This window comes from Crinia signifera, chromosome 2 (assembly GCF_055691185.1).
Source record: "Crinia signifera chromosome 2, ASM5569118v1, whole genome shotgun sequence".
NCBI classification, from domain to species: Eukaryota; Metazoa; Chordata; class Amphibia; order Anura; family Myobatrachidae; genus Crinia; species Crinia signifera.
Genome location: NC_139218.1, coordinates 365,262,455 through 365,281,552, shown reverse-complemented (window position 1 = coordinate 365,281,552; position 19,098 = coordinate 365,262,455). Strand labels below are relative to the sequence as shown.

The window sequence follows — 19,098 nt, the reverse complement described above, 5'->3', positions numbered from 1 at the left end:
TCCAGCAATAAATGAATTCGCTCCATGCTCCTCCTGTAGCAGAGAGCGGATTTAGTAGCCACAGATTATCCCCTGCATCGTGCCCTGCTCGGGGGAGGAACCGCAGCATATCCGCCGCTGGGAATGGGTTCGCTAAATTGGGGTTGTCTGTCAAATTAAGGCTTTGCTTTCTCTAATTCTGGGTTTATTGCAAGGCTTTGACCTGGAATGCAGCCTATGAGGTGGGAGGTGGTTACTTAACTCCATTATTTCTGCAGAAAAAGTTTACACTTTCCAATGGAAGGATGATAATAATACAGACACTGTTTTCTCTAGAGGGCAACCAGATTGTCCGAGGAACACATGGGGGCCCCCGAAGCATTTGGCAGTTCCAGACTCTTTGGTTTCCCAGCACCAACAGACGCAGGACCTGACCAGCCCTTGTATTTCCCTTGTTCTCCATCCTATGAACCAATCTGCATGTTGGCAGTTGATTCAACTGGAGATGACGGTCCAGCCTCATCATTGTCTTATTCGGTATGTTTCATTTTGTGTTCTCATTGTTCAGTATTGAGGTGTATGTGTCTCTTTCTGTGTATAACACATTTAGGTGTGCAGTATACTGTTTGGTGTTTGTGTGTTTCAGTTCCCTTGTGCTTAAAGATTATTCACAGTGGTATGGTTAATTTTCCTTGAACTACTCAATGGGGGAATGCATATGGGAGACTGGTGTTTGGACTCAGTGCCAGCGCTCATAACACTAACATAGGCATCCCAATGCTCAGAATCCCAAAAAGTGTTTGATAAGTACCTAACCTCTCCCCTACTCTCCTAATCCACTCGCCCCTCTCCAGTGCCTAATCCAGACACACACACACACACAGCCCCCCTGCGGTCTAACCCTAACCCACCCCGATATACTTATGAACGGTATGCTTATAATCAGGATTCCAGCGGAGGCATTGAGAGTGATGTCTAGAAAAAATCATCTAGATGCCATTTGCACACCCCATGGGTAGTCTTGTAGATATCCATGGTCAGTCCATCTGAATGGCATGATACCAGCATCAATGACTTGTGAGTTGAATGACTGAGAAACATGGCTTTTGTCTATAAGGGAATAATGTTGATGAGGCGCAGAATAATCCCTAACCAAGGAGTGGGTATAATCTCTAGCACAGTAGTGTGTACAATCGCTGGGATTGGTACGAAATCCCGGCAGTCAGAATCCCAACGCCGGAATCCCGATCGCCGAAATCCCAACAAGGGGGGTATGTGGATCGCCACGCAGTGGCCCCGGTGCCTCGCTACACTTGGCACATTAATTTATTCTCCCTCTATGGGTGTCTGAAGAGTGGGGACAGCTGCTGTTGCCTGCCAGCTGGAGCAAGTGGAGGGGTGGGCAGCGGGCCGGCAGACAGGCGGCAGAGGTCCATCTGGTCAGTGTGCAGCAGAGATCCAGACAGCGGGGCGGGTAGTAGAATTTAAAAATAAAAACATCAAAAGACTATCCGGCTGCTCATTGGCTGAGAGTACTCTCTCAACCAATCAGGGGCTGGCCAGTCTTTTGACAGGTTTTTTTTTTTTTTCTCTTGCCCCCCACCACTGCTTCAGCTCCCCAGGAGTCTTTACATGCAATAAATTGCATGCAAAGAAGGCACATCAATGCCAAATTGTAAGTGAGCCCTCCTGGGGAGCTGCTGGGGGGGAGCTCAAGGAAAATTGGGTCCGGCTTGTCCTCAGGACAAGTTGGCCTAATGTATGGGGGCCTGAATAGAGGTTAATAATACTGTAGGAACAAGAAAAGGCCCCATTTATGGGATTTTATTTTTAGTTGTAAATCAATTTAAAAAAAAAAAGACAGATCCAATTGTGAGGCAACAGTGAGGGCAGTTTTTTCAAAATCAAAACCCAATGATAATTGCAACCAAAATCAAAATGGTGGCGGATGACTCACCGACAGTCGGGATTCTGATGTCGAAGAAACAACCATTGGAATCCCGACTGTCGGTAAGTTATACCATATCCAACCAAAACACAGGGGTCAGCGTACACCTCTATATTAAATATTCTGATGGTTCTTTACACAAGTCTTTAGTGCCCAAGCTGACATTCAATGAAAGCATTATACCAACATAAGAATATTCTAACCATTTATACACTTTATGTATTTTTTACACTTTTATATTTATACCATTATTCTTTAGCCGCGGAGAGGAATGGTGAAAATGATACCACAAAAGGTAATTCTTTGCTCTTCAGTAAAGCACATGGGTATAATATACAAATAAACTGCACCTCCATCTGAATTATGTTACCTGTAAAATGTAACTACTGATAGATCCCCTTTATTTGGGTTTGGTTCATTTGATTGGTTAATTTGGTTGACCGTGTCTCCCACTGTGCCAAATATGCTCCCACTGTGCCAAATATGCCCCCACTGTTCCTGCTTGTTGCACCAGCAGGGAGGAGGAGAGTCTGGTGTCCCCCTGCTGGTTGGCTAGTTGTCACCTCCCCATTCCTTTCCGAGTTCTCTTTAAACTCCTCACCACCACCTACAAGGCTCTCTCCTCCTCCACCGCTCCTTACCTCTCTTCACTGATCTCTATCCACACTCCCTCCCGTCCTCTTCGCTCCGCCACCGACCGCCGCCTGACCTCTCACCTAATCACCTCCTCCCACTCCCGTGTCCAAGACTTCTCTCACACTGCCCCCCTGCCCTGGAACAATCTCCCGCCACCCATCAGGCTTTCTGATTCCCTCACCTCCTTCAAGTGCTCCCTCAAAACCCACTTCTTCCGACTAGCCTATCCGTCCTCCTCCTAACCTCTTTCGCTCCTCCTATCCTGCCTACCCTACCCCTTTATCCGTTTCTACTATTCCTATTGTTTTTCGTTCGTCCACCCACCTCCTTTTAGACTGTTAACTCTTATGAGTAGGGTCCTCCTTCCTCATGTACTCACCCTACCTCTTTACCTCACCTGTGCTCCTGCCCTGTTCTTCCCTTCCTCTACTTCATCTTCAGTCTCCTCGACAATTTCAACACCTACTTCAGAATTGATGCTGATTTTAGTTCTACCAGCTATACCTCTGTTTATGCTGTATGTTATCACACCCTGTACGTTACCTTGTCATTTGTTTTTATGTTTGCTATGTACGGCGCTGCGGACACTTTGTGGCACCTTATAAATAAACAAACTACTACGTCGGCATTGCTGCTGCTTTCCTTCAAGCTCTGAGGGCAGGAGAGAATACACACAGCACGGCGCGAGTCTCTGCTTCCCCTCACTTCTCTCCCTGTGCAGACTGGGCCGTCAGCCAATCAAAGCTCGCGGGCCGGCTCCTGATTGCTGCTGGCCTGCGAGCTCTGATTGGCTGACGGCCCAGTCAGTCACAGAGGTAAACGGTGAGGGGAAGGAGAAGCATGCAATGCGCTCTCCTCACCCCATAACTTAGAAGGGAAGCACGGTCAGCAGCAGCGGGCAATGGAGGGAGGGAGGATCGGGCAGGTGGGCGGGCTGCAGTGGTCGAGCCACCTGCATCGCTGCCGCAAGCTATTGGTAGCTCGCGAGTGACGGGTTGGCGACCACTGACCTAAGGCATGTTGAGCTATTGACTATCTGTATACCCCTTTCTATAATTCATAATCTTATTCTTGCAGCATGCTGTGGCCTAAGAACCCATGTACCGTATCTGCAGTGTGCAAATACCGGGTCCCATTCACCCAACTACTCCTCCTAGAAGACTTTTGTACACTCAGTCTTGACCGACTGGACCATTAAGCCTATGTCCTTACCTGTAACATAATGAGCATTTGCCAAAAAGCAGCACTATTCTACTACTATCTTCTACTTCTATCCTGGTAGAGGAGGGGTGATGACCATCGCCTCTCCTCTACCCTGGTCACTGCATCCCATGCGTGAATCTAAGATTGTGCCTGTGGCCCTCCTTCACTGGAATGAGCTCCTTCTCTCTATAAGATCTCCATGACCTTGTCAAACTTCAAACGGGCACTGGAAACCCAACTGTTCACCAAGGGTACCATTCTGCCTATCCAAGCCTCAAAGCCATTCTCCCTGCCCCCTGCATCATGCATTGTCACACCTGTATCGCTTACTTCCTGCCATTAGGCCATATTGCTTGCTCCCCATGTCACCTGTCTGCCCCTGTGTTCCTGATACCTCTGCTTCATGTGCCATAGGCCTCCACACACAAGATAAAGTCATATCACTATTACTAACCGAGCATACTTACCTCTCCATATGTCTTCAGCAGGTGACTGCTTGTACTTGTTACTTACTGTAAGTGAGCCTATCATATGCCCAAACAATTCTAGTGGGACACACTAATAAGCACCCATTCGTTTTTTTTGGTGGACTTGTAGTATGAAAAACAGTGTATATCAGCGATCATAATCCCATCAGATTGACTGTAGCACAATTTCCATTCCATAGAACTTTGTATGCTCATAGCAAAATTTGCAAGCCCCCTCCCCCCCCCCCCCCCCAAAACTTTCTAGAGACATCTTTCGACGTTCTCCTGGAGGGAAGACGCCTAATGTTGCCCAGGTGGGTGAGTACTGCCACCTATCATTTGGAATAAACTAATTAAGCCAGATCTACTTGAAACTGAATAACCCTGCTAGTTAATACATATAGCTTATTGCATACTAATGCACAGTACCCCCTCCCCCACCATGCACTGATCTCCACCCACCATGCACTGACCGCCTCTCAGACCAATGCTCTGACCCCCTCTCCTAACTGACTCACTGTACCCCCTCCCCCACCATGCACTGAGCTCCTCCCACCATGCACTGACCACGTCTCAGACCAATGCTCTGACCCCCTCTCCTAACTGACTCACTGTACCCCCTCCCCCCCCACCATGCACTGAGCTCCTCCCACCATGCACTGACCACCTCTCAGACCAATGCTCTGACCCCCTCTCCTAACTGACTCGCTGTACCCCCTCCCCCACCATGCACTGAGCTTCTTCCACCATGCACTGACCGCCTCTCAGACCAATGCTCTGACCCCCTCTCCTAACCCTCTCTAACTGACTCACTGTACCCCCTCCCCCACCATGCACTGAGCTCCTCCCACCAGGCACTGACCACCTCTCAGACCAATGCTCTGACCCCCTCTAACTGACTCATTGTACCCCTTCCCCCACCATGCGCTGATCTTCTCCCACCATGCACTGAGCTCCTCTCACCATGCACTGACCGCCTCTCACCATGCACTGACCGCCTCTCAGAACAATGCTCTGACCCCCTATCCTAACCCCCTCTAACTGACTCACTGTACCCCCTCCCCACCATGCGCTGATCTTCTCCCACCATGCACTGACCCCCTCTCCTAACCCCCTCTAACTGACTCACTGTACCCCCTCCCCCACCATGCACTGATCTCCTCCCACCATGCACTGACCCCCTCTCAGACCAATGCTTCCCAGGCAGTGTCGGCACAAGCACATTTACTGTCCCTTCTTTTGTTTGGTGTTGTCTTCTGTCCTGCTCGTGGCTTCTCCAGGCTCCTCCTCACACTACACTGTCGCCCAGCACGTCATGATGTAATTACATTGTGCCTCTAATACTTGTCAAGAGATTAGCACATTATAGCCGGGCTGTTCAGCCACCGCATTGCCTTTACCCTGATGAAGCCACTGATCGCACACACTTTGTAAATAACTTTTAATAGTTGTGGGAATCTCTTTGTGAAGTTTCCTCACTCAAGTGTTGTGTTGTAGGAATCAGATCAGCGTTACCATGTTGTCTGTATACAAGAGAAACTTAATTGGGATCAGGTGGTGAGTTTAGAAGAGTATCAGTACCATATTCACTCCAAAATAATTAAGAGTCTATGCTGCTATTTTGAATGACAGATGGCAGCCCATGCGGTAGATGAAGTGAGTCATGTTGCCTGACACTGATATAAACGCAGGGCCATCTTAACATATGGGCTCAATGGGCAGATGCGTAAGGACCTCTCAATTCAAGCTGGGTTGTTGGCATCTGCCTTCTGAGGAAGTCAGTAGTAAATGCTGCCTGGTCCCCATGATTGTGAATCACACACACAAACAGAGCGACCAGGAAACATTCTGTTCCTGCTTCCCATCAAATTCGGACAGCAGCGATCAACTCTGAATGAGGCCCTATGTCAGGTGCATAATGTCAACTCCGCAGCAATGTTTTGCAGTTGCAGAGTTATAACTATAAACATCATAGTAAATCTGACACCGTAAAGCTGCGTTATACAGCATTACTCTCGTGTGCGCATTCTCTAAGCAGAGACAGCAGCATACCTGTATAACATCGGTTCTAACTATATTCCCTGGCACGATATCACCGGCCCATTTGCTATTTGGATTTTGCAATTCATAAATAGAACCCATATGTGTAAACATGTTCCTATTCTGTACCTGCGCAACAAATCATAAAATGGCACAGGACCAGATGCACTAAGCTTTAAAAGTGATAAAATGGAGAGTGATAAACAACCAGCCAATCGGCTCCTACCTGACATTTTTCAAACACAGTCTGTGACATGGCAGGTAGGAGCTGATTGGTTGGTTATCACTCACCATTTTATCACTTTTGAAGCTTAGTGCATCTGGCCCATATGTTTTGATGTGGTGTCTCTATTACTATTGTGTCTCTTTACCTCCAGGCTGGTTGTATGCAATTCGAACGTCGTCAAATTCGCAAGATGAGGAAGGTAAGCAGTGAGCAGAGTCATAAAAGAAGGTTGGGGATAGATTGTTGGGTTACAGACAAAGTTTGAGACAAACAAATAAGTGGTTAAAGACGGGGACATAGGGCCTAATTCATTTCTGATCGCAGGACAAGTTTGTTCTCAAAATGGGCAAAACCATGCTGCCCTGCAGGTGGGGCAGATGTAACCTGTGCAGAGAAAGTTAGATTTGGGGGGAGTTATTTTGTTTCTGTGCAGATCAGTGGTTACATTTGCAAGACATTTACAATCTTTTAATCTTGTATATATTTTCTCTAGGCTTTCATATCTAAGGCTCCAACGTGGTCATCCCTGTCTTCCCTTCAGTGTCAGGTAGTGTGGTGTTTTTGTTTTATCATTTCACTGCAACAAAAATGTGGAGATATTTTTACTATTATAACATTAAGAAGTCATTGTCGCAGGTTTGGGGGGTTTCATTATAGGATTGCAACTGTCAGGTCATCCCGACAGTTGGAATCCCGGCCGTTTTAGTTTCTTCTGACAGTAAGTCGACAGTCAGAAAGTCAGTGGAACGGTGTAAAACGTCTGCGGATTGTCGAAAAACTGGTGTGAATTAGACAATCCGTGGCCGTTTCCGACAAAACAGAATCGACTTTAAAAAAAAGTCGTATCTGACACCCTTCAGTGCTGTTGTTAACGGCAGTATTGAATAGGTGAGTCCTGATATTTCCCCTGTCGGGAAATATCGGCACGTATTGAATACCCCCCTCTGCCACTACAATGAAAGTAGAAACTCAAATGCTAGAGATTGATTTACAATCACTAATAACTGATGTGTTTGTACTCAGGAAGGATTCTGGAGACTGACTCCGGAGCTTGGAGATTTGCTACACGTCAATGTCGCCTACTTATCTGACGTTTTCCTCATTAAAAAAGGCATCTGCTCTCTGGGTAGGTTTGTGTTGAAGAGAGTAAGGGTGAGATTTAATAGGATGAGATTCAGAAAGTGAAAGATTAGGCGAGAAATCTCCTGTGGTTTTTTTAAAAGCGGCAATCACTTACACTGCAAAACCATTTTGATTTTGCAGTGTAAATGATTGCCGCTTTTAAAAAAAACTGGAGATTTCTTCCCAAATCTCTCACTTTCTGAATCTCTCATCCTATTAAATCTCATCCTAAGTGTTTAATGTACTGTTAAAGCCTGTCCAACTTACATGTCACAAAGTATAGCTAAGTTTTATCAAGGCTACGCATAGAACGTCTCCATAAGGCTGTTCTATCAGTAGCCATTATGGCATAGGTCATTCTAGCAGTGGCTAGCACTGACTACACCCAATTCCCAGGAAAATTAGTGTTATATTGGCAATCAAATAAAGCAACATTAATTATAAAGGGTTCATGTAAAATTGGACGCATTTCTGCTCCAAATGATGTCAGGAAAAGACGCATTACATGCATATTTTTGGTCATACAAAGCTCATGGTGTGGCTGGTACTGCCATACAAGCCTATCTGCCAGGTTTATCCCGGGTGCAATAAGTGCAGCATGAGAAGTGTAGAGTTGTGGCTTGACATTGTGATATACAGATAGAGTCCAAACACTGGGGCAGATGAATTAAGTATTAAGGAATCTTGGTGTGGTGCTGTTTGGTGGCTTGACACTTAAACATCAGATATCAGCCACAATCAAATCCTCATTCTTTCATAAGGAACATAGCCAGAATCAAGCACTTAATCCCTTCTGAAGATCTGCCAGAAGCCATACATTACATGCATTTGTATCATCTCTATTAGATTACTGCTATGCCCTCTACCTTGTTCTCCCAGCAAATTAATTGCACCGGTTACAGCTGGTACAAAACACAGCTGCCGGGCTGTTAACCAACCAGCCCCTTTCTAGCCACATTACTCCCATTCCCTACTCCCTTAACTGGCTGCCTATAATATGGGGAATCATTTTCAAGATTAACTTACTGAGTTTCAAAGCTCTATGTGACCAAGGCCCAAGGTACCTGAAGCATCTTCTGATTCCATACTGTCCCACTGCAATCTGTAGATGAAGGCTTTTTAGTAGTACCTATAATCTCCCGTAATTCATCTGGGGGTTGACTCAAGACTTTCCTGTTAACTCATTATTATTATTATAAGCCTGGTGAAGTGATAAAGTGGAAGGTGATAATGCAGCAGCCAATTGGGTCCTAAGTCATTTTTTTTAAACCAAGCCTGTAACTTGACAGTTAGGAGGCCGATGTGATATAACCTTCCACGTTATCAATTCACCAGGCTTAATACAAACATCTGCCCTAGTGTTATTAATAAATGTGAAGGTCGTACTGGTAACTGCTCAAATGTAGAACTTCCATGATTAGTACCCCAAGATTTTGGGGCTCATGAAGATGGTTGCGGAATCACAGATCCAACGGATAAAAACTTGGGTGTCGATCAATTTGCTTTACTTAATGGACATTTGCATTTGGATTAATGCAGTAAAATTTGTATTTTTAGCTTGATTTGTGTTTGTCCAAATAAATTCCTTTCCTGCATTCCTACAAGTGAAAATGCCCATTAAGTAAAGCAAATAGACCGACACAAGTCCTGTGTTCCACAACCTGTTGACCCAATAACAACATTCCTGTGTAAGTAAAGGAGGAGGAAACATTTCTGTCTATATTTACATTTTTATTTTAAAGGTTCAAGAGGAATAGAAGAGATTCATAAACTGATCGCTACACTCCTGGTGCTGCAAGCAATCCGCAAGTACAACCTCCTGGCTGATATTACATTTAAGAGTTTGATGAAGCTGGACCAGTCTTCCCAGACAAGGTAACTGCAGATCATTTTATACTGGATCTGATACAGCCTCCAGTTTGCATGGAATCAGTTTGTATACAATCAGATTGTCTACTGTGACAATGTCAATATTCATTATCATGTCGACATGACTAACATGTTGATATAAATGTCGATACCTGGAAGATGACAACATGGACAGAATAAGATGACCGATTAGGGTCAAGGATATACTTATCTTAAAAGCACAGTGTAGAGACTGATAATACACAAAAGAGGAATCCTGTTTCAAGGTTTAAAATCAGGCAAAAAAGGTGACATCAAAACAGTGACTGACTCTTAGTGGGGTATTCAGTCATGGGCCACGGCTGTCGAGCTGGCCCGACAGCCATGGCCCTGTCCCGTTCTCTGTCTGCTCGACCGAGAAATACCAGGCTGGATTCAATGTCCCCGGCTGCAGCTCACGGCCTCGCCACCATTTCTCGTCCCGCTGCAGGGAGCTCGTCACTTCCTGGACGTGATCGGCAGAACGAGCCTTACTGCTTGAGAAGTCGGGGTCGTTCTGCCGAGATACCCTGTTCACTGCTGTTGGGGAATGGCTGCGGGGATTGAATACCCCCCTTAAGGTGCACACACACGGTGTAATTTAAGCTTAACTATATAGTCAAAATCGGAAGAAAAGTTAGCACCAATCAAACAGTGTGTATACACCTTGCGATGCTGATGCACGGCCCTGACGGATCAACATTGCAAGAAAAAAATAGACCAAATGTTCTAGTATAGCCTAGTGTTCTAGTACAGCCAAGTGTTCTACTGTAGCCTAGTGTTCTAGTATAGCCTAGTGTTCTAGTGTAGCCTAGTGTTCTAGTGTAGCCTAGTGTTCTAGTATAACCTAGTGTTCTAGTATAGCCTAGTGCAGCTAAGTGTTCTAGTATAGCCAAATGTTCTAGTGTAGAATAGTGTTCTCGTATAGCCAAGTGTTCTCGTGTAGCCTAGTGTTCTAGTATAGCCTAGTGTTCTAGTATATCCTAGTGTTCTAGTATATCCTAGTGTTCTAGTGTAGCCTAGTGTTCTAGTATAGCCTAGTGTTCTCGTGTAGCCTAGTGTTCTAGTATAGCCAAGTGTTCTAGTGTAGCCTAGTGTTCTAGTGTAGCCTAGTGTTCTAGCACAACTAAGTGTTCTAGTATAGCCAAATTTCTAGTGTAGAATAGTGTTCTCGTGCAGCCTAGTGTTCTCGTGTAGCCTAGTGTTCTCGTGTAGCCTAGTGTTCTAGTACAGCCTAGTGTTCTAGTACAGCCTAGTGTTCTAGTACAGCCTAGTGTTCTAGTACAGCCTAGTGTGCTAGTAAAGCCTAGTGTTCTAGTGTAGCCTAGTGTTCTAGTGTAGCCTAGTGTTCTAGTATAACCTAGTGTTCTAGTATAGCTAAGTGTTCTAGTATAGCCAAATGCTCTATTGTAGAATAGTGTTCTCGTATAGCCAAGTGTTCTCGTGTAGCCTAGTGTAGCCTAGTGTTCTAGTGTTTTAGTGTAGCCTAGTGTTCTAGTGTAGCCTAGTGTTCTAGTGTAGCCTAGTGTTCTAGTGTAGCCTAGTGTTCTAGTGTAGCCTAGTGTTCTCGTGTAGCCTAGTGTTCTAGTGTAGCCTAGTGTTCTCGTGTAGCCAAGTGTTCTAGTGTAGCCTAGTGTTCTAGTGTAGCCTAGTGTTCTAGTGTAGCCTAGTGTTCTAGTGTAGCCTAGTGTAGTCTAGTGTTCTAGTGTAGCCTAGTGTTCTAGTGTAGCCTAGTGTTCTAGTGTAGCCTAGTGTTCTAGTATAGCCAAATGTTCTAGTGTAGAATAGTGTTCTCGTATAGCCTAGTGTTCTCGTGTAGCCTAGTGTTCTAGTGTAGCCTAGTGTTCTAGTGTAGCCTAGTGTTCTAGTGTAGCCTAGTGTTCTAGTGTAGCCTAGTGTTCTAGTGTAGCCTAGTGTTCTCGTGTAGCCTAGTGTTCTAGTGTAGCCTAGTGTTCTAGTGTAGCCTAGTGTTCTAGTGTAGCCTAGTGTTCTAGTGTAGCCTTGTGTTCTAGTACAGCCAAGTGTTCTAGTGTAGCCTAGTGTTCTAATGTTCTAGTATAGCCAAATGTTCTAGTGTAGCCTAGTGTTCTAGTGTAGCCTAGTGTTCTAGTACAGCCAAGTGTTCTAGTACAGCCAAGTGTTCTAGTACAGCCAAGTGTTCTAGTACAGCCAAGTGTTCTAGTGTAGCCAAGTGTTCTAGTGTAGCCAAGTGTTCTAATGTTCTAGTGTAGCCTAGTGTTCTAGTACAGCCAAGTGTTCTAGTGTAGCCTAGTGTTCTAATGTTCTAGTATAGCCAAATGTTCTAGTGTAGCCTAGTGTTCTAGTACAGCCAAGTGTTCTAGTACAGCCAAGTGTTCTAGTACAGCCAAGTGTTCTAGTACAGCCAAGTGTTCTAGTACAGCCAAGTGTTCTAGTACAGCCAAGTGTTCTAGTACAGCCAAGTGTTCTAGTGTAGCCAAGTGTTCTAATGTTCTAGTGTAGCCTAGTGTTCTAGTATAGCCAAATGTTCTAGTGTAGCCTAGTGTTCTAGTGTAGCCTAGTGTTCTAGTGTAGCCTAGTGTTCTAGTGTAGCCTAGTGTTCTAGTACAGCAAAGTGTTCTAGCGTAGCCTAGTGTTCTAGCGTAGCCTAGTGTTCTAGCGTAGCCTATCTGTGGTCTGTTCTAGGACAAAATTACTTCTTACATTTGTGTTTCAAAATCTTCTTAAAGTTTTAAAAACAAACAGTCACCAGACCCTGTAAGGGTGCCAGGTTTCTACATGAAAAATACATGTGTGTAAATTACACCCCAACCCACTGTTGGGGTGTAATACTCATACTACCTACATAAAAGAAAACTCTAAGGGATACAGTGTTTGAGAAATGACCGTTATGAGCTGATTGGCTGGTCCTTTATCACTTGTTATCACCCTCCACTTTCTCTTGTTAAGGCTTAATACATCTGGCCCACTGCCTTCAACGTGACTGTTAGGAGCTGATTGGTTGGTGCATTATCACCGGCCACTTTATCACTTCACCAGACTTAATAAATCTGCCCCTCAATGTAGTGATACTTTTGTTGCTGCTCTGTGTTTGAGGGGAGCTGTCCACAGCTGAATGTACAAAGTATCCCCAATAATTCCAGCCATACCCCAATCTGCCTGTCCCTGTAGAACTGCTATAACAAGCAGGCAGGGGGCGGCGACGGACCATTGGGGGGCGAACCTGAGTGTTTTCAGAGAAATCCATTCTATAGTTTATCTGCTGCACTGTATTCTTACACTATTCTATTTCATTTCACAGCCTTTCGTATCCAAGCATTAAAACTGCCATTGAGTGGGCTGTAAAGACTGACCGACAGTACCCGGGCATCTGTAGCCGACTTGGTGTGGGCATAGACTGGGATCACGCGACTCGCCAGCTGTTGGGCATGGATCCGCTATCTCCTGCATCTGAGCTTTACCCAGCTTTACTTCATTAGTTCAGGCTGTGATCTTCTGTCTTTTCATTTACTGAGTAATATAACCAGATTAGGTGATAGAAAACGACATTTATAGTGTGATAGTAATTACATAATCTCTTGAATCATATTAAAGGTCATATAAATTTTGGCTGGTGCCCCCTAGTCCTGCCATTAGTTCCGCCCCTTGCCCAGCACCCCTCTCCAGCACTTACCACCCCACAGCACATATCACAGCAGCAGCCAGAAACAACCCTCACCCACATAGCATTCTTATTCACAGAGCCATAACTAGTGTGTCAGTGAGAACATTGGTGTCCCCACCCCCTTCATTTTGAATAGGGACGTTATTCACCTTACATCCTCCTCATTAGCTTCTGTCAGACCCAGTGTGGCCAGCCTTCCCTGGATCTACACCAGGTTGGGTGCCCAGGAGTCCGCAGTAAACCCCTTATTGGTATGGCAGGGCCTGGGTGACTCATCCTTTTTGCTTGGTAGGACACACATCAGTGCTATGGGAGTAAGACTGGGGGAGGTGGGCATTCATTGGCTATTGATGTGTGAAGCACCGGGCAGCTAGGCAATCAAAAAGCACAGCACTGCTTCTACAGAGTGCTGTGGCCTGCCAAGGTATTACTGTGGCCGCTTTATTCAAACTTTTTACACTTTTTTTGCACTACAATTTTAAAAAAGCCCCACTCAGATTAGTCACAGGTTTTACCTTTTTTTCCCCAATAGTAGGGGAACTTGGTTCCAGTTGATAGATCCACAGTGTCAAGAAAGACATTAAACAGATGTAAAAGATTGTGATGTAACTGTGTATGGGCATATATGCACCTTGTACCTGTATAAAACAGCATCGCAGGCAGTACATTTTCTGTTTCAGGAATGTCCCTCGGTGTAATTGTTTTTGTTTTAAGAACTCTAATGTTCCGCCTTTATCTAGAGCATTTTCTAGGCATTTAATGGATTTTAGAGTTTTTGAGGGAAATTCAGTCTATGCAGGAAATCGGTGGTTTTAAAAATTAAGTCAATGCTTTGATATAAAATAAATCCAATTATTTTTTTTTATGTGCTAACAGAATCTTGTTTCACTGGTGTTTCTTTTAATATGAAAAATACAGTAAAACTATTATTGATGGGTATACCAATGTAAGCTACTGTACATATCACTATGTATGTTTATTGTAAGGAACAATTCTAGGAATTGGTTTGATGTGTGTGTGCTCCAACCCTCCTCTGCAGAGAACCGAGGACCAGATCACATGGGCAGAGCCAACCACACTCCGCTTCCAGCATCGCCAAATGATCAAGAACCTGGATTTAGGTTTAAAAAGTATTTTTGTTCAGGGAATAACATATGGAGGAGTGTGAGCTAAAAGTAACTCCATGACCTCTTGATCATCCCATGTCAGGTCCAGATCAGATAGAACCATTAGTGCTTACACAGAGTTAACAGTGTCAGTAATGGGGTACCACAAGCATAGTAGCAGTGGGAAGCATCACTAGATCCAGGCTGGCCCAGTACTGTTAACCCCTTCCCGCCGCAGCCTGTTTTTGCCTTCCTGACAGAGCCCTTTTTTTCAAATCTGACATGTATCACTTAAGTGGGGATAACTTTTTTTTGCTTTTACTTATCCCAGTGATTTTGAGATTGTTTTCTCGTGACACATTGTACTTCAAGTTAGTGGTAAATTTGGGTCGATACAGTCTGTGTTTTTTTGTGAAAAATACCAAAATGTCGTAAAAAAATTGAAAATTTAGCAATTTTCAAAATGTTAAATTTTCTGCTTGTGAGACAAATAATCATACCACTCAAAATAGTTAATAACTAACATAGACCATATGTCTACTTTATGTTTCCATCATTATTTCAACCTCCTTTTAATTTTTTTGGACACTAGGAGGCTTAAAATATGAATAGCAAATTCTCAAATTTTCAAGAAAATTTCAAACACTGATTTTTTTAGGGACCAGTTCAGTTCTGATGTGACTTTGAGGGACTTGTATGTGAGACACCCCCATAAATGATGCAATTTCAAAAACTGCACCCCTCACAGTATTCAAAACAGCATTTTGGAAGTTTGTTAACCCTTTAGGTGTTTCACAGGAATTAAAACAAAGTGTAGGTGAAATTTCAAAATTTCATTTTTTTTGCAGATTTGCAATTTTAATACATTTTTCTAAGGAACACAGTAGATTTTACTAGAGAAATGTGACTAAAAATTGATTCCCCCAATTCTTTTGTTTTCATAAATATCCTATATGTGGCCCTAGTGTGTACGTTGACCAAACCACAGGCTTCATAATAGAAGGAGCACCTACTTGATTTTGGAGCCTCCTTTTTATGAGATTATTTTTTAGGCACCATGTAGGTTTCTAGGCACCATAAGATGCTAAAAGTTAGGAACCCCCCCACAAGTGACCCCATTTTGCAAACTACACCCCTCAGGGAATTCATCTAGGGGTATAGTGTACATTTCAAACCCCCAGGGGTTTCACCAATTGTGGTACAACTGGGCTGTGAAAATGAAAAATTACATTTTTTACACAAAAATGCAGTTCTGGCTCAAAATTTTTCATTTTCACAAGGAATGAAGGAGACAAAGCACCCCAAAATCTGTGCCCCAATTTCTCCCGAGTACGGCAATGCCTCACATGTGACCAAAAAATACCATTTGGGTGCATGGCAGGACTCAGAAGGGAAGGAGTGATATTTGGATTTTGCAGCACAGATTCTGGTGGAATGTTGGTGGGTGCTATGTCGCATTAGCAAGACCCCCGAAGCACCAATACAGTGGAACCCCCCCACAAGTGACCCCATTTTGCAAACTACACCCCTCAGGGAATTCAACTAGGGGTATAGTGTACATTTTAAACCCCCAGGGGTTTCACCAATTGTGGTACAACTGGGCAGTGAAAATGAAAAATTAAATTTTTTACACAAAAATGCAGTTCTGGCTCAAAATTTTTCATTTTCACAAGGAATGAAGGAGACAAAGCACCACAAAATCTGTGCCCCAATTTCTCCCGAGTACGGCAATGCCTCACATGTGACCAAAAAATACCATTTGGGTGCATGGCAGGACTCAGAAGGGAAGGAGTGATATTTGGATTTTGCAGCACAGATTCTGGTGGAATGTTGGTGGGTGCTATGTCGCATTAGCAAGACCCCCCGAAGCACCAATACAGTGGAACCCCCCCACAAGTGACCCCATTTTGCAAACTACACCCCTCAGGGAATTCAACTAGGAGTATAGTGTACATTTCAAACCCCCAGGGGTTTCACCAATTGTGGTACAACTGGGCAGTGAAAATGAAAAATTAAATTTTTTACACAAAAATGCAGTTCTGGCTCAAAATTTTTCATTTTCACAAGGAATGAAGGAGACAAAGCACCCCAAAATCTGTGCCCCAATTTCTCCCGAGTACGGCAATGCCTCACATGTGACCAAAAAATACCATTTGGGTGCATGGCAGGACTCAGAAGGGAAGGAGTGATATTTGGATTTTGCAGCACAGATTCTGGTGGAATGTTGGTGGGTGCTATGTCGCATTAGCAAGACCCCCGAAGCACCAATACAGTGGAACCCCCCCACAAGTGACCCCATTTTGCAAACTACATCCCTCAGGGAATTCAACTAGGGGTATAGTGTACATTTCAAACCCCCAGGGGTTTCACCAATTGTGGTACAACTGGGCAGTGAAAATGAAAAATTACATTTTTTACACAAAAATGCAATTCTGGCTCAAAATTTTTCATTTTCACAAGGAATGAAGGAGACAAAGCACCCCAAAATCTGTGCCCCAATTTCTCCCGAGTACGGCAATGCCTCATGTGTGACCAAAAAATGGCAGGACTCAGAAGGGAAGGAGTGATATTTGGATTTTGCAGCACAGATTCTGGTGGAATGTTGGTGGGTGCTATGTCGCATTAGCAAGACCCCCAAAGCACCAATACAGTGGAACCCCCCCCCCCCCCCACAAGTGACCCCATTTTGCAAACTACACCCCTCAGGGAATTCATCTAGGGGTATAGTGTACATTTCAAACCCCCAGGGGTTTCACCAATTTTGATACAACTGGGCTGTGCAAATGAAAAATTACATTTTTTTACACAAAAATGCAGTTCTGGCTCAAAATTTTTCATTTTCATAAGGTATGAAGAAGAAAAAGCACCCCAAAATCTGTGCCCCAATTTCTCCCGAGTATGGCAATGCCTCACATGTGACCAAAAAAATACCAGTTGGGTGCATGGCAGGACTCAGAAGGGAAGGAGTGATTTTTGGATTTTGCAGCTCAGATTCTGGTGGAATGAATGGTGGGTGCTATGTGGCATTAGCAAGACCCCCGAAGCACGGTGAAATGATGAACCTAATAATCCATAGATGTGTGGTATATTTTAAAACACTCCTTTATACATAGGCCGGGTTTGTCGGGGCAAGTTTCACAGTGGAAAATAGTATCCTTTCTTATTCCCTTTTTATAGCAAACTTTGCACCTTTTTTGTGTCCTGCCCTTTTTTGCAGTGGAGGGGATTTCGTTAGGAAAATGCTGCCCTGGTACAATACGGGGGCCAGTACTAGAAGTACTGGGGCCCTCTGCCTGCTGGTTCCCAAATATTAGGCCCTTTATGACTTCCTCTTGAAAGTGCATAAATGTCCCCCTCTGGCTGGTAGAACGGAATAGCACGTAAGCGTTATACAGTGCCATCTGGATGATATACACGGCCAGCTTCTTGTACCAGATTTTTGTTTTCCGCAGGGCACTGTACGGCTTCAGTACCTGATCTGAAAGATCCACTCCGCCCATGTACTTATTGTAATCTAGGATACAATTAGGTTTTGAGGTGTGGGTATGTGGCAGTCCACTCCAGAGGTGTGCCTGTGCCACAAGGATTTAATTGCAGCCAATGCTGCTGTTAGGAAAGACTGCAGCTTCATAGACACTGCAGGGATGTGAGGGGTTAACAGACCCAGCTCACATCCACGTGCAGAGAACCTGACACCCCCTGATTAGCTGGCTGAGGGAGCGTGAGGAGGAGGTCAGAGGTCAGCTGTGCTGAAACTGACTAGAGGGAGAAGTCTGCAGCAGCATGAGAGGGGAGAGACTCATGTGCTTACAGAGAGGAGACACTGTGTAGTGTGTGTCCAGTAGCCAGAGCTGGGCAGCATGAAGTGCAGCTGCCAGGAGAGACTAAGAGAGGAGCTGCAGCCCACAGCCACAGACCCAAGGCAGTGATTGATAGCTGGTGCCCGGCTGGAAGGGGAAGAGAGAGAGAGAGAGAGAGAGACAAGCATCAAAGCAGAGCAGTGACCCCACAGATCCTGGATGCTAGAGACAGCTGCTGAGTGGAAGCAATCGTTACTGGCTGGAGCCAGCATCAGCAGCAGTAATCACAGGTACCCAGTCCCCCTTGGCTGACCCACCCATGTGCCAACCTGCGTAGAAGCCAGCTGAGGCCCAGTCCCAGGGACACCCCTAACCCAGCACCTGGAGAGAAGGAGGCCCCTTGAGAGACTCCCTTGGTGAAAGCTCCCTATTTTGCAAAGTGCTTCCAAAGCCTGTTGTTACCTGAGTACAGGAGGTTACCCCAGGAAACGGGAATCTGCCTGCCCCTCATTGAGGATTATTTTGTGAGTTACCCTGTTGTGGGTCTGTATAGATAAGTGTGCACACTGTTAGGGCCTAATTCAGAGTGAGGATTTGTGCGTCGTGGGACCGTTATTGCCCTCAGGAACTCTGTATGGTATCTGAGACTGCTGTTACAGGGTGTGCAGCGCCACCCAGTGGACAATCTGATTTCTAGCAGTACAGGTGTAGTTAAGCATTTTAGTGTCATATTATTGTCTTTAATGTTTCTCTCTTTAATAGTATTTTCTTTAAATGTCTTTGTCTTGGTTATTGATGTTTGCATATGTGAAGGAGTATATCACAGCGACTAGTGCAGTTGTTTTTCTTTAATAAATATTTGTCGCTGTTAACCTAAGTAGCATTGTCTTTTGTGGGTCCCTTGGGTTGTGCCGTTCCCTGCCACAGGTTCTCCAGCAGAAGCCGCGAAGAATCCAGAAGCCGCCGCCGTCACCAGCTCCAGATTAAGGTACGCCATCTTGCACCACACCGTACAGGGGCACTGTCACAGGTACTGGTACC

The 19,098-nt window shown here is 44.8% G+C and overlaps 1 protein-coding gene across 7 annotated transcripts in view; it reads left to right on the top strand.

The window, feature by feature from the left end:
• The window catches only part of PARP4 (poly(ADP-ribose) polymerase family member 4), a 186,215-nt gene extending 172,186 nt beyond the window's left edge, over positions 1-14,029 (top strand). For 5 of the 7 annotated variants that reach the window (XM_083169954.1, XM_083169953.1, XM_083169952.1 and 2 more), the window contains 7 exons: positions 316-516; positions 2,187-2,222; positions 6,651-6,698; positions 6,993-7,046; positions 7,523-7,625; positions 9,364-9,496; positions 12,789-14,029. In XM_083169954.1, the coding sequence (XP_083026080.1) occupies positions 316-516; positions 2,187-2,222; positions 6,651-6,698; positions 6,993-7,046; positions 7,523-7,625; positions 9,364-9,496; positions 12,789-12,966 (753 nt within the window). In that variant the 3' untranslated portion in view covers positions 12,967-14,029. The remainder of the gene's footprint in view (positions 1-315; positions 517-2,186; positions 2,223-6,650; positions 6,699-6,992; positions 7,047-7,522; positions 7,626-9,363; positions 9,497-12,788) is intronic. The other 2 variants (XM_083169956.1, XM_083169959.1) reach the window with 2 other exon arrangements.
• Positions 14,030-19,098: the final 5,069 nt, after the last annotated feature.